Below are 25,160 nucleotides of genomic sequence, written 5' to 3' on the forward strand. Positions count from 1 at the left end.
TGCTAAATCAATGGATACTAACTCAGTGGGTGCAAATGGGTGCATGGGATCCAAGGGTCAAAAATATTATGTACAATTATGGGAACACTTCACTGGCAGTGTGCCCTTTCTACCCAATGTTTACGGTGTAGATTTATTTATTTTTTCTCTTCTTTCTCTCCCTCTGTAACTTTCTAGATGTATTATAAAGTTATTAGAGAAATAGAACCTGGAGAAGAGCTGCTGATGTACACAAAAGAAGGCACTTACTCTGCTGGGAACATGGAACCCAGTTTGGAAGGTGAGATCACCCCTTTCCCAAACCTTGAAAGACATTCTACTCTAACCCTAGACATGTGATGAAATGTGTATTAACTTAATATTGTCCGCCTTGTGCTGTGAATGGAGCATGTTAGCATCAGACTCGAAGTTGACTCATGTTCAGGTTGTGGTCTCCTGGAGGTTTAGTAAACCATAAGCTGAACGTGACCCAACAGTGTGATGTGGCAGCTCAAAAAGCCAAAATGATTATTGCCTTAGGCGATCCCTTGTTGACCAAGCATGATGGCCTTCAAAGTGAAGGGTCTTGGTGGTGGGTCCATAGGTGACTGTGGAGACCTATCCTTGACCTGTATGTTCTTTCACAGTGAGAGTATCAGTTTCCAGATTGAAGGCAGTCCCAGTCAGGGTTGACTTGACCCAACAGTGTGATGTGGCAGCTCAAAAAGCCAAAACGATTATTGCCTTAGGCGATCCCTTGTTGTCCAAGCATGATGGCCTTCAAAGTGAAGGGTCTTGGTGGTGCGTCCATAGGTGTCTGTGGAGACCTATTCTTGACCTGTATGTTCTTTCACAGTGAGAGTATCAGTTTCCAGATTGAAGGCAGTCCCAGTCAGGGTTGACGTGACCCAACAGTGTGATGTGGCAGCTCAAAAAGCCAAAACGATTATTGCCTTAGGCGATCCCTTGTTGACCAAGCATGATGGCCTTCAAAGTGAAGGGTCTTGGTGGTGGGTCCATAGGTGACTGTGGAGACCTATCCTTGACCTGTATGTTCTTTCACAGTGAGAGTATCAGTTTCCAGATTGAAGGCAGTCCCAGTCAGGGTTGACGTGACCCAACAGTGTGATGTGGCAGCTCAAAAAGCCAAAACGATTATTGCCTTAGGCGATCCCTTGTTGACCAAGCATGATGGCCTTCAAAGTGAAGGGTCTTGGTGGTGGGTCCATAGGTGTCTGTGGAGACCTATTCTTGACCTGTATGTTCTTTCACAGTGAGAGTATCAGTTTCCAGATTGAAGGCAGTCCCAGTCAGGGTTGACGTGACCCAACAGTGTGATGTGGCAGCTCAAAAAGCCAAAACGATTATTGCCTTAGGCAATCCCTTGTTGTCCAAGCATGATGGCCTTCAAAGTGAACGGACTTGGTGGTGGGTCCATAGGTGACTGTGGAGACCTATTCTTGACCTGTATGTTCTTTCACAGTGAGAGTATCAGTTTCCAGATTGAAGGCAGTCCCAGTCAGGGTTGACTTGACCCAACAGTGTGATGTGGCAGCTCAAAAAGCCAAAACGATTATTGCCTTAGGCGATCCATTGTTGACCAAGCATGATGGCCTTCAAAGTGAAGGGTCTTGGTGGTGGGTCCATAGGTGGCTGTGGAGACCTATTCTTGACCTGTATGTTCTTTCACAGTGAGAGTATCAGTTTCCAGATTGAAGGCAGTCCCAGTCAGGGTTGACTTGACCCAACAGTGTGATGTGGCAGCTCAAAAAGCCAAAACGATTATTGCCTTAGGCGATCCCTTGTTGTCCAAGCATGATGGCCTTCAAAGTGAAGGGTCTTGGTGGTGAGTCCATAGGTGACTGTGGAGACCTATTCTTGACCTGTATGTTCTTTCACAGTGAGAGTATCAGTTTCCAGATTGAAGGCAGTCCCAGTCAGGGTTGACTTGACCCAACAGTGTGATGTGGCAGCTCAAAAAGCCAAAATGATTATTGCCTTAGGCGATCCATTGTTGACCAAGCATGATGGCCTTCAAAGTGAAGGGTCTTGGTGGTGGGTCCATAGGTGGCTGTGGAGACCTATTCTTGACCTGTATGTTCTTTCACAGTGAGAGTATCAGTTTCCAGATTGAAGGCAGTCCCAGTCAGGGTTGACTTGACCCAACAGTGTGATGTGGCAGCTCAAAAAGCCAAAACGATTATTGCCTTAGGCGATCCCTTGTTGTCCAAGCATGATGGCCTTCAAAGTGAAGGGTCTTGGTGGTGAGTCCATAGGTGACTGTGGAGACCTATTCTTGACCTGTATGTTCTTTCACAGTGAGAGTATCAGTTTCCAGATTGAAGGCAGTCCCAGTCAGGGTTGACTTGACCCAACAGTGTGATGTGGCAGCTCAAAAAGCCAAAACGATTATTGCGTTAGGCGATCCCTTGTTGACCAAGCATGATGGCCTTCAAAGTGAAGGGTCTTGGTGGTGGGTCCATAGGTGACTGTGGAGACCTATTCTTGACCTGTATGTTCTTTCACAGTGAGAGTATCAGTTTCCAGATTGAAGGCAGTCCCAGTCAGGGTTGACGTGACCCAACAGTGTGATGTGGCAGCTCAAAAAGCCAAAACGATTATTGCCTTAGGCGATCCCTTGTTGACCAAGCATGATGGCCTTCAAAGTGAAGGGTCTTGGTGGTGGGTCCATAGGTGACTGTGGAGACCTATTCTTGACCTGTATGTTCTTTCACAGTGAGAGTATCAGTTTTCAGATTGAAGGCAGTCCCAGTCAGGGTTGACGTGACCCAACAGTGTGATGTGGCAGCTCAAAAAGCCAAAACGATTATTGCCTTAGGCGATCCCTTGTTGACCAAGCATGATGGCCTTCAAAGTGAAGGGTCTTGGTGGTGGGTCCATAGGTGACTGTGGAGACCTATTCTTGACCTGTATGTTCTTTCACAGTGAGAGTATCAGTTTCCAGATTGAAGGCAGTCCCAGTCAGGGTTGACGTGACCCAACAGTGCGATGTGGCAGCTCAAAAAGCCAAAATGATTATTGCCTTAGGCGATCCCTTGTTGTCCAAGCATGATGGCCTTCAAAGTGAAGGGTCTTGGTGGTGGGTCCATAGGTGACTGTGGAGACCTATTCTTGACCTGTATGTTCTTTCACAGTGAGAGTATCAGTTTTCAGATTGAAGGCAGTCCCAGTCAGGGTTGACGTGACCCAACAGTGTGATGTGGCAGCTCAAAAAGCCAAAACGATTATTGCCTTAGGCGATCCCTTGTTGACCAAGCATGATGGCCTTCAAAGTGAAGGGTCTTGGTGGTGGGTCCATAGGTGACTGTGGAGACCTATTCTTGACCTGTATGTTCTTTCACAGTGAGAGTATCAGTTTCCAGATTGAAGGCAGTCCCAGTCAGGGTTGACGTGACCCAACAGTGCGATGTGGCAGCTCAAAAAGCCAAAACGATTATTGCCTTAGGCGATCCCTTGTTGACCAAGCATGATGGCCTTCAAAGTGAAGGGTCTTGGTGGTGGGTCCATAGGTGACTGTGGAGACCTATTCTTGACCTGTATGTTCTTTCACAGTGAGAGTATCAGTTTCCAGATTGAAGGCAGTCCCAGTCAGGGTTGACGTGACCCAACAGTGTGATGTGGCAGCTCAAAAAGCCAAAACGATTATTGCGTTAGGCGATCCCTTGTTGACCAAGCATGATGGCCTTCAAAGTGAAGGGTCTTGGTGGTGGGTCCATAGGTGACTGTGGAGACCTATCCTTGACCTGTATGTTCTTTCACAGTGAGAGTATCAGTTTCCAGATTGAAGGCAGTCCCAGTCAGGGTTGACGTGACCCAACAGTGCGATGTGGCAGCTCAAAAAGCCAAAATGATTATTGCCTTAGGCGATCCCTTGTTGTCCAAGCATGATGGCCTTCAAAGTGAAGGGTCTTGGTGGTGGGTCCATAGGTGACTGTGGAGACCTATTCTTGACCTGTATGTTCTTTCACAGTGAGAGTATCAGTTTTCAGATTGAAGGCAGTCCCAGTCAGGGTTGACGTGACCCAACAGTGTGATGTGGCAGCTCAAAAAGCCAAAACGATTATTGCCTTAGGCGATCCCTTGTTGACCAAGCATGATGGCCTTCAAAGTGAAGGGTCTTGGTGGTGGGTCCATAGGTGACTGTGGAGACCTATTCTTGACCTGTATGTTCTTTCACAGTGAGAGTATCAGTTTCCAGATTGAAGGCAGTCCCAGTCAGGGTTGACGTGACCCAACAGTGTGATGTGGCAGCTCAAAAAGCCAAAACGATTATTGCGTTAGGCGATCCCTTGTTGACCAAGCATGATGGCCTTCAAAGTGAAGGGTCTTGGTGGTGGGTCCATAGGTGACTGTGGAGACCTATCCTTGACCTGTATGTTCTTTCACAGTGAGAGTATCAGTTTCCAGATTGAAGGCAGTCCCAGTCAGGGTTGACTTGACCCAACAGTGCGATGTGGCAGCTCAAAAAGCCAAAATGATTATTGCCTTAGGCGATCCCTTGTTGTCCAAGCATGATGGCCTTCAAAGTGAAGGGACTTGGTGGTGGGTCCATAGGTGACTGTGGAGACCTATTCTTGACCTGTATGTTCTTCTACAGTGAAGGCATCGGTTTCCAGATAGAAGGCAGTTCCAGTCAGGGTTAGCTTGATGCACCTTCCTCTTGGCATGTTTCTCCTTTCGCCGTCCATTCAAGCATCTTCAAATTCCACAGCCCTGCTGGTGACAGCTGACCTCAAGTTAGAGTGCTCAAGAGCCAGTGCTTCCCAGTTCTTGGTGTCTATACCACTGTTTTCTAAGCTCATTTTTAAATATCTTTTCCAGTCCACCAATATTCCACTTTCCGTTCTTGAGTTGGGAGTAGAGTAACTGCTTTAGGAGACGGTGTTTGGGCATTTGGACATCATGGCCAGGTTGCATCAAAAGGAGTCTAGTGTGTAGATCAGAGCTTTCCAAACTTTTCATGTTGGGGACATGCTTTGCATACTTTCACGACATGCTCATTCAGTTTCACTAGCAAACCAGAGATTAAACCAAACCTTTATAGAGTTTTGTACTCTGTGTGTACACAGAGTGTGTGTGTGTGCGAGAGAGAGAGAGAGAGGAAGAGGGAGAGAGGGAGAGAAAGTGTGTGTTGCACTTTATAAACAAGCACCTTGGTAACCATACGGATGTCCCAGTCCTATGGATGTCCCGGTCCTCAAACACTCTCTGCTTCATTTGGAAAAATGCTGCACTCGCAGAGCTCAGGTGGTGTTGTATCTCAGTGTCAATGTTGACGTCTGTAGACAGTCCACGTTTCACAGGCGTATAGCAGGGTTGGGATGACAATGGCTTTATAAACAAGCACCTTGGTCTCCCTATGGATGTCCCAGTCCTCAAACACTCTCTGCTTCATTCGGGAAAATGCTGCACTCACAGAGCTCAGGTGGTGTTGTATCTCAGTGTCAATGTTGAGTCTGTAGAAAGTCCAAGTTTCACAGGTGTATAGCAGGGTTGGGATGACAATAGCTATATACCTACGGATGTCCCGGTCCTCAAACACTCTGTGCTTCATTCGGAAAAATGCTGCACTCACAGAGCTCAGGTGGTGTTGTATCTCAGTGTCAATGTTGACGTCTGTAGACAGCCCACGTTTCACAGGCGTATAGCAGGGTTGGGATGACAATGGCTTTACAAATAAGCACCTTGGTCTCCCTACGGATGTCCCGGTCCTCAAACACTCTCTGCTTCATTGGGAAAATGTTGCACTCACAGAGCTCAGATGGTGTTGTACCTCAGTGTCAATGTTGACGCCTGTAGACAGTCCATGTTTCACAGGTGTATAGCAGGGTTGGGATGAAAATGGCTTTATAAACAAGCACCTTGGTATCCCTACAGATGACCCAGTCCTCAAACACTCTCTGATTCATTCGGGAAAATGCTGCACTCACAGAGCTCAGGTGGTGTTGTTTCTCAGTGTCAATGTTGACGTCTGTAGACAGTCCACGTTTCACAGGCGTATACCAGGGTTGGGATGACAATAGCTTTATCCCTACGGATTTCCCAGTCCTCAAACACTCTGTGCTTCATTCGGAAAAATGCTGCACTCGCAGAGCTCAGGCGGTGTTGTATTTCAGTGTTGATGTTGACTTTGGTGGAGAGCTGGCTGCCAAGGTAGCGGAAATGGTCAACGTTTTCTAATGTTACACCATTAAGCTGTATCTCTGGCATTGGAAAGGGGTTGGAGTATATACCACACATACACACACAGTAACGCAGTCGGTTAAACCACCAGCTGCAGAAAATCTTGCCGACCGGAAGGTAAGCCATTCATAGACGTGGGTCAGGGTGAGCTCCTGCCGTTAACCCTATCTTCTGCTTACCTAGGAGTTTCAAAATAGTAATGTGAGTAGATAAATAGGTACTGCTTCGGCAGGGAGGTAAAAGCTGCCCAAGGCATCCATAGATGGTTGAATCATGCAGAAACTATGTTTGAGAAGCAAACCGAAGCCTAGAGGAGAGAACTTATTTTGGACAATGAGCTGTGCCTTGTCGGTTTTGTATGTTAGGATTATTATTATTATTTTGCATTCTAAAGTGATAGGTTTTAAAGCCTCCCCAGGAGGCTGCACCCAACAAAGCCCCGTTTTGCAATTTGACCATATTGATCGGCCTCCTCTTTGAAAGTGTATCAAGGAGCAGGCTAATTGCTTCCCAAACATAATAGCCTATCATCATCCAACATTTGACTTTTCAGTTCTTAAAAAGTGTGTGCTGGGGGAGGAATCCCCCCATTATTATTTTTTACCTCCGAAAAGGCTTTCTCTCTTCACTTTTCTGGCAGTACTCTGAATTGCATTTGAAATCAAAAGCAATGTGAAAACGTTTCGTGCAAAGATAATTATCATTTTTCTAAAAAGCGAGCGAGAGAGAGAGAGAGAAAGGAAAGCTTTTTTTCCCCAAACCGCTGCCAAATGCAACAGGCCCCCTTATCGCGGCAGGCATTTCGAGCAGGGCTCTTGAATTCCTTTGAGACTCAATGCTGTGAGATTAGCATGTGGATGCCGCATAATGGTGTCCCCCCCCACCCCCGGCCCCCTTTCCACACTATTATGGCCGAGTGTGTTATTTTATTTTACCTTTTTGGAGGTAACTTTCCTGCTATGTCCTAAGTGTTCCTAACAGAAGGCAAGATAAAGCAAGCAAGAAGGTTTGGAGGGAGGGGGGCGGAAAGGTAAAACAGCTGCCCCATAATGCCAAGGGCCCAGATCCTCTCCCAGTATTGGAATGTCTATCTCTATGCATTCCCAAGGACAAAGCAATTTGGCAATTTCCCAGACAATAATAATAATAGGGTTATCCGGAAAGTCAAGTTACAAGGGAATTTTCACAGGAAAAGTTGGTATTACTGCTGTGTAGAGGGAAGCCAGCAGATGTGAACGAGCAGTGCCAGTTGTCAGTAGCTCATCAACTGCTGTTGTGGTGAAGGTTAGAGATGAACATCCTCATTCCATTTCCTTCCAAGTGTACAAGGGATATCCGAAAAGTAAGGTTAGAAGCACACAGAAGGTGGTACCATTGCCGTGTAGTGGGAAGCCAGCGGATGTGAACAAACTAGTTGTCAGTAGCTCATCAACTGCCATTGTGGTGAAGGTTAGAGATAAGCATCCTCATTCCATTTCCTTCCAACTGTGAAGTTCGTGCTGTACAAGGCATATCAGAAAAGTAAGGTTACTAGGCACATAGAAGTTAGTATCATTGCCGTGTAGTGGGAAGCCAGTGGAAGTGAATGAGCAGTGCCAGTTGTCAGTAGCTCATCAACTGTCGTTGTGGTGAAGGTTAGAGATGAACGTCCTCATTCCATTTCCTTCCAAGTGTGAAGTTGGTGCTGTAAAAGGGATATCCAAAAAGTAAGGTTACAAGGCAAGCAGAAGTTGGTATCATTGCTGTGTAGTGGGAAGCCAGCAGATGTTAACGAGCACTGCCAGTTGTCAGTAGCTCATCAACTGCCGTTGTGGTGAAGGTTAGAGATGAGCGTCCTCATTCCATTTCCTTCCAATGGCGAAGATCGTGCTGTACAAGGGATATCTGAAAAGTAAGGTTACTAGGCACGTAGAAGTTGGTATCATTGCCGTGTAGTGGGAAGCCAGTAGAGGGAACGAGCAGTGCCAGTTGTCAGTAGCTCATCAACTGCCGTTGTGGTGAAGGTTAGAGATGAGCGTCCTCATTCCATTTCCCTCCAAGTGCGAAGTTCGTGCTGTACAAGTGATATCCAGAAAGTAAGGTTACTAGGCACGTAGAAGTTGGTATCATTGCAGTGTAGTGGGAAGCCAGTGGAAGGGAACGAGCATTGCCAGTTGTCAGTAGCTCATCAATTGTCGTTGTGGTGAAGGTTAGAGATGAGCGTCCTCATTCCATTTCCTTCCAAGCGCGAAGATCGTGCTGTACAAGGGATATCTGAAAAGTAAGGTTACAAGGCATGTAGAAGTTGGTATCATTGCCGTGTAGTGGGAAGCCAGTGGATGTGAACAAGCATTGCCAGTTGTCAGTAGCTCATCAACTGCCGTTGTGGTGAAGGTTAGAGATGAGCGTCCTTATTCCATTTCCTTCCAAGCGCGAAGATCGTGCTGTACAAGGGATATCTGAAAAGTAAGATTACAAGGCTCGCAGAAGTTGGTATCATTGCCATGTAGTGGGAAGCCAGTGGAAGTGAATGAGTAGTGACAGTTGTCAGGAGCTCATTGATTGCCATTGTGGTGAAGGTTAGAGATGAGCATCCTCTTTCCGTTTCCCTCCCAGTGCGAAGTTCACACTGTATGAGGAATATCCGGAAAGTAAGATTACAAGGCTCGCAGAAGTTGGTATCATTGCCATGTAGTGGGAAGCCAGTGGAAGTGAATGAGTAGTGACAGTTGTCAGGAGCTCATTGATTGCCATTGTGGTGAAGGTTAGAGATGAGCATCCTCTTTCCGTTTCCCTCCCAGTGCGAAGTTCACACTGTATGAGGAATATCCGGAAAGTAAGATTACAAGGCTCGCAGAAGTTGGTATCATTGCCATGTAGTGGGAAGCCAGTGGAAGTGAATGAGCAGTGACAGTTGTCAGGAGCTCATTGATTGCCGTTGTGGTGAAGGTTAGAGATGAGCACCCTCTTTCCGTTTCCCTCCCAGTGCGAAGTTCACACTGTATGAGGAATATCCAGAAAGTAAGGTTACAAGGCTCGCAGAAGTTGGTATCATTGCCATGTAGTGGGAAGCCAGCAGATGTGAACAAGCAGTGCCAGTTGTCAGTAGCTCATCAACTGGCGTCGTGGTGAAGGTTAGAGATGAGCGTCCTCATTCCATTTGCCTCCAAGTGCGAAGTTCGTGCTGTGCAAGAGATATGCAGAAAGTTGGTATCATTGCCAGTTGTCAGTTGTTGGTAAGTTAGTATCTGAAAAGTAAGGTTACAAGGTGTGCAGATGTTGATATCATTGTCGTGTAGCGGAAAGCCAGCGAATGTGAATGAGCAGTGCCAGTCGTCAGTAGCTCATCAACTGCCATTGTGGTGAAGGTTAGAGATGAGCGTCCTCATTCCATTTTCCTCTAAGTGCAAAGATAACACTGAAAGATATGCAGCAAGTAAGGTTACAAGGCATGCAGAAGTTGGTATCATTGCCGTGTAGTGGGAAGCCAGCGGATACGAACAAGCAGTGCCAGTTGTCAGTAGCTCATCAACTGCCATGGTGCTGAAGGTTAGAGATGAGCGTCCTCATTCCATTTCCTTTCAAGTGCAAAGTTTGTGCTGTACAAGGGATATCCGAAAAGTAAGGTTACAAGGCGTGCAGATGTTGGTATCATTGCCAAGGCGTGCAGTTACAAGGCGTGCAGACGTTAGTACAAGAGATATCCCGTGTAGCGGGAAGCCAGTGGATATGAACGAGCAGAGGCAGTTGTCAGTAGCTCATCAACTGGCGTTGTGATGAAAGTTAGAGATGAGCGTCCTCATTCCGTTTCCCTCCCAGTGTCAAGTTCACACAGTATGAGGGATATCCGGAAAGTAAGGTTACAAGGCATGTAGCTCTCACAGGGAACTTTCATGGGAGAAGTTGATAGTTGACAGTTGTCAGTAGCTCATCGACTGCTGTTGTGGTGAAGGTTAGAGATGAGCATCCTCATTCCATTTCCCTCCAAGTGTGAAGTTCATGTTGTACAAAAGTTATCCAGAAAGTAAGGTTACAAGCAAGTAGAAGTTGGTATCATTGCCGTGTAGTGGGAAGCCAGTGGAAGTGAACGAGCAGTGACAGTTGTCAGTAGCTCATCAACTGGCGTTGTGGTGAAGGTTAGGGATGAGCGTCCTCATTCCGTTTCCCTCCAAGTGCAAAGATCACGCTGTATGAGAGATATCCAGAAAGTAAGGTTACAAGGCACGTAGCTCTCACATGGAACTTTCATGGGAGAAGTTGATATCACTGCCATGTAGCGGGAAGCTAATAGAAGCAAACGAGCAGTCCCAGTCATCTGTCAAGATAGATAGATAGATGCTGGAATGCTCTCTGTGTCCCCTTGGGGAGATAGGGCAGAATATAAATAAAGTGTTGTTGTTGTTATTTAAGATGAGCACTACCCCCAGAGCAGGAGATGAAAGGGGAAGCCTTTGCCTTTGTCTGTGTCTGTGTAGTTGTATTTCATTTTTTCAAGGCATTTAATGTTTGCCTATGTTTGTGTGTGTGTGTGTGCTGGAATCCTCTCTGAATCCCCTTGGGGAGATAGGGCAGAATATAAATAAAGTGTTGTTGTTGTTGTTGTTTTAGATGAGCACCACCTCCAGAGCAGGAGATGAAAGGGGAAGCCTTTGCCTTTGTCTGTGTAGTTGTATTTCATTTTTTCCAAGGCATTTAATGTTTGCCTATGTTTGTGTGTGTGTGTGTGTGTGTGCTGGAATCCTCTCTGAATCCCCTTGGGGAGATAGGGCAGAATATAAATAAAGTGTTGTTGTTGTTGTTGTTTTAGATGAGCACCACCTCCAGAGCAGGAGATGAAAGGGGAAGCCTTTGCCTTTGTCTGTGTAGTTGTATTTCATTTTTTTCATGGCATTTAATGTTTGCCTGTGTGTGTGTGTGTGTGTGTGTGTCTGTCCGTGTGTGTGTGCTGGAATCCTCTCTGAGCCCCCTTGGGGAGAGAGGGCGGAATATAAATAAAGTGTTGTTGTTGTCGTTGCTGTTGTTGCTTTAGATGATCACCGCCTCCAGAGCAGGAGATGAAAGGGGAAGCCTTTGCCTTTGTCTGTGTCTGTGTAGTTGTATTTCATTTTTTCAAGGCATTGTTTGCCTGTGTTTGTGTGTGTGTGTATGCTGGAATCCTCTCTGAGCCCCCTTGGGGAGATAGGGTGGAATATAAGTAAAGTTTTTGTTGTTGTTTTAGATGAGCACCACCTCCAGAGCAGGAGATGAAAGGGGAAGCCTTTGCCTTTGCCTGTGTAGTTGTATTTCATTTTTTTCATGGCATTTAATGTTTGCCTGTGTGTGTGTGTGTGTGTGTGTCTGTCCGTGTGTGTGTGCTGGAATCCTCTCTGAGCCCCCTTGGGGAGAGAGGGCGGAATATAAATAAAGTGTTGTTGTTGTCGTTGCTGTTGTTGCTTTAGATGATCACTGCCTCCAGAGCAGGAGATGAAAGGGGAAGCCTTTGCCTTTGTCTGTGTCTGTGTAGTTGTATTTCATTTTTTCAAGGCATTGTTTGCCTGTGTTTGTGTGTGTGTGTGTGTGTGTATGCTGGAATCCTCTCTGAGCCCCCTTGGGGAGATAGGGTGGAATATAAGTAAAGTTTTTGTTGTTGTTTTAGATGAGCACCACCTCCAGAGCAGGAGATGAAAGGGGAAACCTTTGCCTTTGCCTGTGTAGTTGTATTTCATTTTTTCATGTGTGTGTGTCCGACCGTGTGTGTGTGCTGGAATCCTCTCTCAGCCCCCTTGGGGAGATAGGCCGGAATATAAATAAAGTGTTGTTGTTGTTGCTGTTATTATTATTATTATTATTATCCATTATGGATTTCCTTCTGTCCACCGACCTATCATTGCAGGCTGGGTGTCCCCTGGGCAACGTCCTTGCAGACTGCCAATTCTCTCACACCAGAAGCGACTTGCAGTTTCTCAAGTCGTTCCTGACACGACAAAAAAAATACAGGCTAGAATCACATTGTTTTTTAAGCTGCTGCTCCACATTGTTGATTCATGTCCAGCTTGGGGGTCTGCTAAAACCCCTCGATACCTTTCTCATGGACTGTTTTCAAGCCATCCTGTATCTGTGAGATCTTCGGGTGGTGTAACCAGGTGATGGGATCAAACCATACCACATTCCTTGCATTGGATCAAAATATCTATTGGAAAGCATGAACTGGACAGTTGTGATTGTTAACTGCAACATCAACTTATGGTGATCCTATGAATGAGAGACTTCTGTGTCACTCCAACATAGTCTCTCAAAGAACTTGATTTTCTTCTTATCTGTCCAGCTTTCACAACCATACACCAAAATTAGAAACACAACACCACGAACCATGCCAATTTTAGTGTTCAGTGATGTATCTTGACACTTTGGGATGGGGGTGGGTCGTTCTGTAGAGCCCCTTCCTTGGGTCCCCCCTCCTCAGTCTCTTTGGGCTTTGAATGAGCCATGATGTGGTCTTCCATGGTGACAACCGTTACAGTGTTTACATGAGTGGTGAAACTACCGAGCTTGAATTTCCCAAAGGGCCTCCAAAATTGAGGAGGGGGATGCTTTTCTAAAGCAAAGGCAAGACCCAAGTTGGAATTGGAAAGCTTCTGTTTTCAGTGAAGAGGGAGATGTTCTGCCCCGTTCCAGACTTTGCTCCCAGAAGTCGTTGGGCTGGAAAATCGTCAGTGCTAAACGGATTGTTTGGCTTGGCACGGCGGTCAGGATGCTGTCTTGTAAACTTAGTAATAGCTGCCCCCCTCCTTTTTTTAATTTGTTTGACCTTGACTACAATAATTTATTATGCGCCGAGGAGGACTTCCCCCAATGTGCACAGACAAAGAAAGCTTGGCATCGCTCTGCAGACTGTTCAGAAGTCTGTCTGAAAAGTCACTTTGGCTTCTGGACATGCGGAGAAGGCAGGGGCGGCTCAACCATTACGCAAAGTAAGCACTTGCGGTATAGTTGGTTTTGCCCAGGGGCGCTCTTGGGGGAAAATAGACCTTGACATATACGAGTTGTAGTTACTGGGATGTATAGTTCACCTTCAATCAAAGAGCATTCTGAACTCCACCAATGATGGAATTGAACCAAATATGGCACACAAAATTCCCACGAAAGTAAGCACTTGCGGTATAGTTGGTTTTGCCCAGGGGCGCTCTTGAGGCGCTCTTGGGGGAAAATAGACCTTGACATATACGAGTTGTAGTTACTGGGATGTATAGTTCACCTACAATCAAAGAGCATTCTGAACTCCACCAATGATGGAATTGAACCAAATATGGCACACAGAATTCCCACGAAAGTAAGCACTTGCGGTATAGTTGGTTTTGCCCAGGGGCGCTCTTGAGGCGCTCTTGGGGGAAAATAGACCTTGACATATACGAGTTGTAGTTACTGGGATGTATAGTTCACCTACAATCAAAGAGCATTCTGAACTCCACCAATGATGGAATTGAACCAAATATGGCACACAGAATTCCCACGAAAGTAAGCACTTGCGGTATAGTTGGTTTTGCCCAGGGGCGCTCTTGAGGCGCTCTTGGGGGAAAATAGACCTTGACATATACGAGTTGTAGTTACTGGGATGTATAGTTCACCTACAATCAAAGAGCATTCTGAACTCCACCAATGATGGAATTGAACCAAATATGGCACACAGAATTCCCACGAAAGTAAGCACTTGCGGTATAGTTGGTTTTGCCCAGGGGCGCTCTTGAGGCGCTCTTGGGGGAAAATAGACCTTGACATATACGAGTTGTAGTTACTGGGATGTATAGTTCACATACAATCAAAGAGCATTCTGAACTCCACCAAGGATGGAATTGAACCAAATATGGCACACAGAATTCCCACGACAAACAGAAAATATATATCAGTGATTGGTTGGGGGAGGCGCCCCCCAACCAAGAAGGCAATCTACATTGCATGTGTAGTAAAGGGAGCCTTCTTGAAAACGTATTTGGTGTTCTGAAAAAATTGGGGACACTTTCCTTGATCTATAGAAGCAACTCTGATTGTGATCCATCATTATTTCATATACATTCAACTCCAAGTTTGGGAACGTGACTATGTCTCCAAAATGTCCCAGGTTGGATGGTCAGAAATACTTAACAGTCTTAACTCTGGGCTTTATTATTATCATACTAGCCGTCCCCTGCCACGCATTGCTGTGGCCCACATAGGGATTCTGTGTGGGAGGTTTGGCCCAATTCAATCGTTGGTGGGGTTCAGGATGCTCTGTGATTGTAAGTGAACTATAAATCCCAGCAACTACAACTCCCAAATGTCAAGATTCTATTTTCCCCAAACTCTACCAGTGTTCACATTTGGGCATATTGAGTATTTGTGTAGGGTTTGGTCCAGATCCATCATTGTTTGAGTCCACAGTGTTCTCTGGATGTAGGTGAACTACAACTCCAAAACCAAAGGACACTGCCCACCAAACCCTTCCAGTATTTTCTGTTGGTCATGGGAGAACTGTGTGCCAAATTTGGTTCAGTTCCATAGTTGGTGGGGTTCAGAATGCTCTGTGATTGTAAGTGAACTATAAATCCCAGCAACTACAACTCCCAAATGTCAAGATTCTATTTTCCCCAAACTCTAACAGTGTTCATATTTGGGCATATTGAGTATTTGTGTAGAGTTTAATCCAGATCCATTATTGTTTGAGTCCACAGTGTTCTCTGGATGTAAATGAACTACAACTCCCAAACTCAAGGTCAATGCCCACCAAAACCCTTCCAGTATTTTCTGATGGTCATGAGAGTTCTGCGTACCAAGTTTGGTTCAACTCCATCATTGGTGGTTGAGTGAGAGCTGTGGCTTGTTGCAGTAAACTAGTTTCTTGAGTGAGGATGATAGCTCTAATAAACCATGGTTTGTGGAGTGAGGTCTATGCTTTGTTGCAATAAACCATGGTTTGTTGGGTGCAAACTATAGTTCTAATAAACCATGGATGTTACAACGAGTCATGGTGTGTGGAGTGCAAGAGAAGGCGAAGTCTGATGAACGGCGCCCACATGGAGCAGCCACTAGGCTTGGGCGGTTTCGTTCGTTAATTTCGTAATTCGTTATTAATTCGTATTTAAATTAGCTTACGATCCGATATTGAGCCATGCAGGACTACTGTGAGGAGTAATTAAAAGTAAAGCTCCCAGGACCCCATTGCGTTGAGTTAAAAGTGGGGCCAATCCCCATGCTCTATTCCGCTTTGGTTAGACCACACCTGGAATATTGTGTCCAATTCTGGGCACCACAATTCAAGAGAGATATTGACAAGCTGGAATGTGTCCAGAGGAGGGCGACTCAAATGATCAAGGGTCTGGAGAACAAGCCCTATGAGGAGCTGCTTAAGGAGCTGGGCATGTTTAGCCTGAAGAAGAGAAGGCTGGGAGGAGATATGATAGCCATGTATAAATATGTGAGAGGAAGCCACAGGGAGGAGGGAGCAAGCTTGTTTTCTGCTTCCTTGGAGACTAGGACGCGGAACAATGGCTTCAAACTACAAGAGAGGAGATTCCATCTGAACATGAGGAAGAACTTCCTGACTGTGAGAGCCGTTCAGCAGTGGAACTCTCTGCCCCGGAGTGTGGTGGAAGCTCCTTCTTTGGAAGCTTTTTAACAGAGGCTGGGTGGTCATCTGTCAGGGGTGATTTGAATGCAATATTCCTGCTTCTTGGCAGAATGGGGTTGGACTGGATGGCCCAGGAGGTCTCTTCCAACTCTTTGATTCTATGATTCTATGATTCTATGTGTGTGCCTGAGCCACAGCCTGAACCCATGGCTATGCCTCACTCAGTGCCAGCAGGGATTGCCAGCTTGCAACGGTTAGTTGGTGCATTGTTTTTCCTTCACATGGGAAAGGAGGGGACATTTGCTCATGCGCTGTTATGTATTCTTGGTTTTGGGGGATTTTAAGGGTTTTTTTGAGTGAAGGACATAGATTGCTTTGGTTGGTGTCTTGTGTCCAAATTTAGGGTCAATTTTCCCAGCGGTTTTTGAGTTCTCTTAATCCCACAAACGAGCATTACATTTTTATTTATATAGATTATTATCATCACCATACATATGTATACCCTGTCTCTGACACCTCTTCACTGAAAACAGAAGCTTTCCAATTCCAACTTGGGTCTTGCCTTTGCTTTAGAAAAGCATTCCCCTTCTCATTGTATGGCAATGTAACAATAATAATAACAACAACTCTTCCTAAAGACTGCCAATGATGGGGCTTGTCTGATGTCCTTGGGGAGAGAGTTCCAGAGTCGGGGGGCCACCACGGAGAAGGCCCTGTCCCTCGTCCCCACCAATCGCGCTTGTGATGCAGGTGGAATCGTGAGCAGGGCCTCTCCAGATGATCGGAGAGATCATGTGGGTTCATATACGGAGGTAGGCGGGTCCCAAACCGTTTAGGGCTTTGTAGGTAAGCACCTGCACCTTGAATTGGGACCAGAAAATGAAGCTCCTTGAACAGGAGGGTTGACCTCTCCCTTTAAGGAGCACCAGTCAACAACCTGGCCGCCACCCATTGGACCAGTTGAAATTTCTGGCCTGTTTTCAAGGGAAGCCCCACGTAGAGCGCATTACAGTAGTCCAATCTGGAGGTGACTAAGGCATGGACAGTAGTCCAATCTGGAGGTGACTAGGGTGACTAAGGCATGTGATGATGATGATGAAATGGTAAGATGTGTGTACACATCAGCGTAGTGCTTCAAGCACTGATTGGTTGCATCCATGGATGCAGAACCTGTGGATATGGAGGGCCAACTGTCCTGGAAATCTTGAGGTTGGGATCCTTGGCTCTTTCCAACCATGACATCTTTGTCCATGATCCCATTTTTCCCTCTCTTCTTCTAGAAGTGCACACTTTCCGCTGTGAAGACTGTGATGAACTCTTCCAGTCCAAGATGGACCTGAGGCGGCACAAGAAGTATTCTTGCAACCCGGTCGGTTCCCTCTACGAGTCCCTGAGCGAGGAGATCAAGCAGGAGAGCGGTGCGGACGGGCAGATCCACGAGTGCAAAGACTGTGAAAGGATGTTCCCGAACAAATACAGGTAACACTGTCGGCACAAAATGGGTGGATTCTGACTTTCAAAAGAGAATTCTCAAGAAATCTGATTCTTGAGAGAGGGTACATCTGAAGCCGATAGGAACTTTAGGAGGGTCTTCCCAAGGTGGAGGGACCCTGAGACACCACCAAAGAGGGATCGCTACTTTGGCGAGCTAGAGAAGCCTGATTTCAGCAATTTTATTAAATCAAAATAAATCTCACCAAAGTTGAAGAAGTGGCACCGAGGTGTTTTTATTAGCGATTCAGCTGAAAAGGATGCAATGTAGCAATCATTCGCCTACAAAGCATGCCATTACAAAGATCAGAGACGTTTTTATAGGGTTTGCAGGCTTAGAAGTTTCAAAATTCCTGCCTAAGGACCACGCAGGCTCCTCGGCTTGGAAATGGAGATGAGCATAGAATCATAGAATCATAGAGTTGGAAGAGACCTCATGGGTCATCCTGTCAGCATTGCCCCATCTTCTCCTCGAAGAGGCCCTATCGCCGCCTTGTTCTTCCTTTTTCTACTGACATAAGAAAGGAAGCCCTTTTTATTGTTTTTAATGTCCCTGGCTAAGCTCGTTTTGTGCTTTAGCCTTGCGGACCTTTTCCCTACAGGAGTTTGAATTCTTCTTTGGTGATTTCTCCCTTTTTCCACTTCTTGTGCATGTCTCTTTTGTGTCTTAGCACAGTTAGAAGTTCTTTGGACATCCATTCTGGTTTCTTTGCACTTGTCCTATTTTTTCTCTTTGTTGGCACTGTTTGCAATTGCACTTTGAGTATTTCATTCTTGAAAAACTCCCATCCATCCGTAACTCCCTTGTCTTTTAGCACTGTCTCCAGAGCCGAACAAGAAAGGGGAAGTCTTTGTCTGTGTATTTGTGTTTAAAAGGCATTGAATGTTTGTCTGTGTCTGTATATATGCTGGAATCCGCTCTGAATCCCCCCAGGGAGATAGGACAGAATACAAATAAAGTGTTATTAAACTATTATTATTATTATTATTATTATTATTATTATTATTATTTGTATTTTCCTGATTTTTTTCTCTGGCAGCTTGGAGCAACACATGATCATCCACACTGAGGAAAGGGAATACAAGTGCGACCAGTGCCCCAAGGCCTTCAACTGGAAATCAAATCTGATCCGTCACCAGATGTCCCACGACAGCGGCAAGAGATTTGAATGTGAAAATTGTGTCAAGGTAGGTCTGGTGGCCTTTGGATTTCAGCATTGGTAGGCGATTGGAGCCGACAACCCTGGAGTTTCCTTCCAACCCCATCATTCTGTGCATTGGGTTGCTTCAAAGACCTACTGGCGGTCTTTGAAGAGATTTATAGGAGTTGTAGTTCACCTACACCCAGAGCGCACTATGAACCCAAACAATGATGGATCTGGACCAAACTTGGCATGCAAACCCGATATTCCCAAATTTGAACAGTGGCAGGTTTTGAAGTGGCCTGGACATTTTGGAGCTGTAGGTACTGGGATGTATAGTTCACCTGCAATCAGTGAGCACTCTGAACTCCACTAAAGAGGGAATTGGACCAAACTTGGCACACAGAGCCCTCATGACCATAAAAATACTGAAAGTCTTTGGAGAAATTCACCTTGATTTAGGGGAGTTGTAGTTCACCTATTATTATTTTTATTATTTACAGTATTTATATTCCGCCCTTCTCACCTCACAGGAGACTCAGCAGATTACAATGTACATATACATGGCAAACATTCAATGCCATAGACACACAACATATATAGACAGACACAAAGGCAATTTAACTTTTTCATGAGGGTATTCTGGCCACCAGGGGAGCTGTTGCTTCACCATCTATTTGTGACACTGATTAAGTACTTCCTCATTCTTTGCAGGCTTGCTGGAGATTTTTATGGCAGGGATTTGGGGGGAGCTGACCTTGCTTTCTGGGAGTTGTAGGTCACTTACATCCAGAGACACTGTGACCACCACCAATGATGGACCTGGACCACACTTGGCACACAGAACTCTCATGACTAACTCAACCTACTGGAGGGATTTGAGGGGAACTGACCTTTCTTTCTGGGAGTTGTAGTTCACTTGCATCCAAAGACACTGTAACCACCACCAATGATGGACCTGGACCACACTTGGCACACAGAACTCTCATGACTAACTCAACGTATTGGAGGGGTTTGGGGGGAAGTGGCCTTGCTTTCTAGGAGTTGTAGTTCACTTGCATCCAGAGACACTGTGACCACCACCAATGATGGACCTGGACCAGACTTGGCACACAGAACCCTCATGACTAACTCAACCTGTTGGCGGGGTTTGGGGGGAAGTGGCCTTGCTTTCTGGGAGTTGTAGTTCACTTGCATCCAGAGACACTGTGACCACCACCGATGATGGACCTGGACCACACTTGGCTCACAAAACCCCCATGACTAATTCAACCTACTGGAGGGATTTGAGGGGAACTGACCTTGCTTTCTGGGAGTTGTAGTTCACTTACATCCAGAGACACTGTGATCACCACCAATGATGGACCTGGACCAGACTTGGCACACAGAACCCTCATGACTAACTCAACCTGTTGGAGGGGTTTGGGGGGAAGTGGCCTTGCTTTCTGGGAGTTGTAGTTCATTTGCATCCAGAGACACTGTGACCACCACCGATGATGGACCTGGACCACACTTGGCTCACAAAACCCCAATGACTAATTCAACCTACTGGAGGGGTTTGGGGAGAACTGACCTTGCTTTCTAGGAGTTGTAGTTCACTTACATCCAGAGACACTGTGACCACCACCGATGATGGACCTGGACCACACTTGGCTCACAAAACCCCCATGACTAATTCAACCTACTGGAGGGGTTTGGGGAGAACTGACCTTGCTTTCTAGGAGTTGTAGTTCACTTACATCCAGAGACATGGTGACCACCACTGATGATGGATCTGGACCAGACTTGGCACACAGAACCCTCATGACTAACTCAACCTATGGGAGGGGTTTGACAGGACTGACTCACTATAATGGGAGTTGTAGTTTCCCCTATTCAGCCAGAGAGCACACTGAACTCCACCGATGATGCATCTTGAGCAAATTTATCCAACATAACAAACTTTAAGTACTGATGGAGTGTCTCGGAGTTGACCTGGCTTGATGTGAGTTGTAGTTCACCCACAACTGTATGTATTTTGAGTTTGTTATTATCAAGCTAGTTAATAATAACGAAATCAATCGTGTTATCCCTTTTAATGTGGCTCTTCTTGACCCTGTTCCTCACGAAATGCCTTGGCTCTGCTCTCCTTTCCAGGTGTTTACGGACCCCAGCAACCTCCAGCGGCACATCCGTTCCCAGCACGTCGGCGCCCGGGCGCACGCCTGCCCAGACTGTGGGAAAACCTTTGCCACGTCGTCGGGCCTCAAGCAGCACAAGCACATTCACAGCACTGTCAAACCTTTCATATGTAAGTTGTCATGGCCGTCTCCGAGAACTCGGAGGGCCGCTATAATTGCACATATCCTGAGCGGTGCCTCCCCCCAATGCAAGGAGTGGCCCCCAATGCCAGCTCTGTCTTCTGCTGCAATTGTGTAGGTCAGAGGGCTCCCTGTTTTCTCAGTAAACATTCGAGGCAGATTTTTGACAAGTTAAAAGCCGATTGCCACAGCAAAACCCTGCCCCTTTCGCCTGAGGTTTTCTCCATCACTTCAAACACAACAGAGAGAAAGACAGAGGAGACTTCCACCGAGAATCATAGAATTGGAAGAGACCCCCAAGGGCCATCCAAACAAACCCCCTTCTTCCATGCAGGAACTCACAATCAAAACATTCCCAACAGATAGCCACTCAGCTTCTGGGTTGTTGTGAGTTTTCGGAGCTGTCTGGCCATGCTCCAGAAGCATTCTCTCCTGACCTTTTTCCCACAACTATGCCAGGCATCCTCAAAGGTTGTGAGGTCTGTTGGAAACTAAGCAAATGGGGTTTATATAGAATCCTAGAGTTGAAAGAGACCTTATAGGCCATCCAGTGCAACCCCATTCTGCCAAGAAGCGGGAAAATTGCATTCAAAGCACCCCAGACATCCTAGTGTTCCTGACTCTATTGGCGTGGAATTTGCATGATTCATAGAATCATAGAATCGTAGTTGGAAGAGACCTCATGGGCCATCCAGTCCAACCCCATTCTGCCAAGAAGCGGGAAAATTGCATTCAAAGCACCCCAGACATCCCAGTGTTTCTGACTCTCTCCATTGGTGTGGAATTTCCATGACTCATAGAATCATAAGAGTTAGAAGAAACCTCATGGACCATCCAGTCCTACCCCATTCTGCCAAGAAGCAGGAAAATTGCATTCAAAGCACCCCAGGCATCCCAGTGTTCCTGACTCTCTCCATTCGCATGGAATTTGCATGACTCATAGAATCATAGAGTTGGAAGAGACCTCATGGGCCATCCAGCCCAACCCCATTCTGCCAAGAAGCAAGAAAATGGCATTCAAAGCACCCCAGACATCCCAGTGTTTCTGACTCTCTCCATTGGTGTGGAATTTGCTTGACCCCGTCCACTGCCTCACTCATAGAATCATAGAGTTGGAAAAGACCTCATAGGCCATCCAGTCCAACCCCATTCTGCCAAGAGGCAGGAAAAATGCATTCAAAACACCCCTGACAGATGGCCATCCAGCCTCTGTTTAAAAGCTTCCAAAGAAGGAGCCTCAACCACACTCCGGGGCAGAGAGTTCCAATGCTGAACGGCTCTCACAGTCAGGAAGTTCTTCCTAATGTTTTCCAGGCTGTCTGGCCATGTTCCAGAAGCATTCTCTCCTGATGTTTAGACCACATCTATGGCAGACATCCTCAAAGGTTGTGAAGTCTGTTGGAAACTAGGCAAGTGGGATCTATCTATCTATCTATCTATCTATCTATCTAGTATCTATCTAAGGAATGTCCAGGGTGGGAGAAAGATATATAACCCCCATTTTCCTAGTTTCCAACAGACCTCACAACCTTTGAGGATGCCTGCCAAAGATGCAGGTGAAACGTCAGGAGAGAATGCTTCTGGAACATGGCCAAACACACAACAACCCAGTGATTCAGGCCATCTCATGTCCCTTTATGGGGAGCTAGAGCTGACAGAGGGAGCTCAACCTGCTCTCTTTAGATTTGAATCACTGACCTGTCAGTCAGCAGTCCTGCCAGCACAATGGTTTAACCCACTGCACCACCGGGGGCTCCTAATGGCAACATACATATAGTTATGTGAACAGTTGCATTGACTCACACAGTGTCCTTTGAGAGAGATTCAAATGATCCTTAGGTGTCCAATGTCCATGTGAAGGATCTTCTTCCAGCAGCCCAGAAGCAAATGTAATAACTGTCTTGGTAAGCTCCTGTACAAAAAATCTAAATATGTAACTGTTGCCAGAAGTCCCAGGCTCAGCTAGCTTCTCAGACCTAGCCCAACCAATCAGCTTCGTGGTTTGCATTTTTCAGTTGACGCACTCACCAACTGATTTTTACACACTCTAACAGGAACTTCCTTCAGACTCCAAGGCAGAGAGTTTCCCTGTTGAACAGCTCTTCTTAGTGTCAGAAATGTTCAGGGGGAATGTGTGGTGGAATGAAAATCACGCGTAGTTCACGTCTTTACCAATCCACACGCTGTTTTGCTAGAGAAAAGAGATGCCACACAGATAATTAGTAAAGAATAAGGTGTTTACTTTTAGTTATGCAGTACTAACTGTCTTGGTAAGCTCCTGCACAAAAAATCTAAATATGTAACTGTTGCCAAAAATCCCAGGCTCAGCTAGCTTCTCAGACATAGCCCAACCAATCAGCTTCGTGGTTTGCATTTTTCAGTTGACGCACTCACCAACTGATTTTTACACACTCCAACAGGAACTTCCCTCAGACTCCAAGATAATTTTCCTGTTGAACAGCTCTTCTTAGTGTCAGAAATGTTCAGAGGGAATGTGTGGTGGAATGAAAATCATGCATAGTTCACGTCTTTACCAATCCACACACTGTCTTGCTAGAGAAAAGATATGCCACACAGATAATCAGTAAAGAATAAGGTGTTTAACTGTCTTGGTAAGCTCCTGCACAGAAAACCTAAACATGTAACTGTTGCCAAAAGTCCCAGGCTCAGCTAGATTCTCAGACATAGCCCAACCAACTTTGTGGTTTGCATTTTTCAGTTAACGCACTCACCAGCTGATTTTTACACATTCCAACAGGAACTTCCCTCAGACTCCAAGATAATTTTCCTGTTGAACAGCTCTTCTTAGTGTCAGAAATGTTCAGGGGGAATGTGTGGTGGAATGAAAATCATACGTAGTTCATGTCTTTACTACTATTTTGCTAGAGAAAAGATATGCCACGCAGATGATCAGTAATGATTAAGGTGTTTACTCTTAGTTATGTAGCGCAACATATATACAGTATATATGTAACTGTTGCCAAAAATCCCAGGCTCAGCTAGCTTCTCAGACATAGCCCAACCAATCAGCTTCGTGCTTTGCATTTTTCAGTTGACGCACTCACCAACTAATTTTTACACACTCCAGTAGGAACTTCCAAGGCAGACGGTTTCCCTGTAGAACAGCTCTTCTTAGTGTCAGAAATGTTCAGGGGGAATGTTTGGCGGAATGAAAATCATATGTAGTTCATGTCTTTACCACTATTTTGCTAGAGAAAAGATATGCCACGCAGATGATCAGTAATGAATTAGGTGTTTACTCTTAGTTATGTAGAGCAACATATATACAGTATATATGTAACTGTTGCCAAAAGTCCCAGGCTCAGCTAGCTTCTCAGACATAGCCCAACCAATCAGCTTCGTGTTTTGCATTTTTCAGTTGACGCACTCACCAACTGATTTTTACACACTCCAACAGGAACTTCCCTCAGACTCCAAGATAATTTTCCTGTTGAACAGCTCTTCTTAGTGTCAGAAATGTTCAGAGGGAATGTGTGGTGGAATGAAAATCATGCATAGTTCACGTCTTTACCAATCCACACACTGTCTTGCTAGAGAAAAGATATGCCACACAGATAATCAATAAAGAATAAGGTGTTTAACTGTCTTGGTAAGCTCCTGCACAGAAAACCTAAACATGTAACTGTTGCCAAAAGTCCCAGGCTCAGCTAGATTCTCAGACATAGCCCAACCAACTTTGTGGTTTGCATTTTTCAGTTAACGCGCTCACCAACTGATTTTTACACATTCCAACAGGAACTTCCCTCAGACTCCAAGATAATTTTCCTGTTGAACAGCTCTTCTTAGTGTCAGAAATGTTCAGGGGGAATGTGTGGTGGAATGAAAATCATACGTAGTTCATGTCTTTACTACTATTTTGCTAGAGAAAAGATATGCCACGCAGATGATCAGTAATGATTAAGGTGTTTACTCTTAGTTATGTAGCGCAACATATATACAGTATATATGTAACTGTTGCCAAAAATCCCAGGCTCAGCTAGCTTCTCAGACATAGCCCAACCAATCAGCTTCGTGCTTTGCATTTTTCAGTTGACGCACTCACCAACTAATTTTTACACACTCCAGTAGGAACTTCCAAGGCAGACGGTTTCCCTGTAGAACAGCTCTTCTTAGTGTCAGAAATGTTCAGGGGGAATGTTTGGCGGAATGAAAATCATATGTAGTTCATGTCTTTACCACTATTTTGCTAGAGAAAAGATATGCCACGCAGATGATCAGTAATGAATTAGGTGTTTACTCTTAGTTATGTAGAGCAACATATATACAGTATATATGTAACTGTTGCCAAAAGTCCCAGGCTCAGCTAGCTTCTCAGACATAGCCCAACCAATCAGCTTCGTGTTTTGCATTTTTCAGTTGACGCACTCACCAACTGATTTTTACACACTCCAACAGGAACTTCCCTCAGACTCCAAGATAATTTTCCTGTTGAACAGCTCTTCTTAGTGTCAGAAATGTTCAGAG

At 45.6% G+C, this 25,160-nt stretch overlaps 1 protein-coding gene across 3 annotated transcripts in view; it reads left to right on the forward strand.

Moving 5' to 3' along the window:
• Positions 1-25,160, forward strand: part of PRDM16 (PR/SET domain 16) — a 637,493-nt gene that overhangs the window by 542,110 nt on the left and 70,223 nt on the right. For all 3 annotated transcript variants that reach the window (XM_067472770.1, XM_067472771.1, XM_067472773.1), the window contains exons 5-8: positions 178-280; positions 17,023-17,221; positions 18,274-18,421; positions 20,512-20,665. In XM_067472770.1, coding sequence (XP_067328871.1) covers positions 178-280; positions 17,023-17,221; positions 18,274-18,421; positions 20,512-20,665 — 604 coding nt within the window. The remainder of the gene's footprint in view (positions 1-177; positions 281-17,022; positions 17,222-18,273; positions 18,422-20,511; positions 20,666-25,160) is intronic.

This window comes from Anolis sagrei, chromosome 13 (assembly GCF_037176765.1).
Source record: "Anolis sagrei isolate rAnoSag1 chromosome 13, rAnoSag1.mat, whole genome shotgun sequence".
Classification (NCBI taxonomy): Eukaryota; Metazoa; Chordata; class Lepidosauria; order Squamata; family Dactyloidae; genus Anolis; species Anolis sagrei.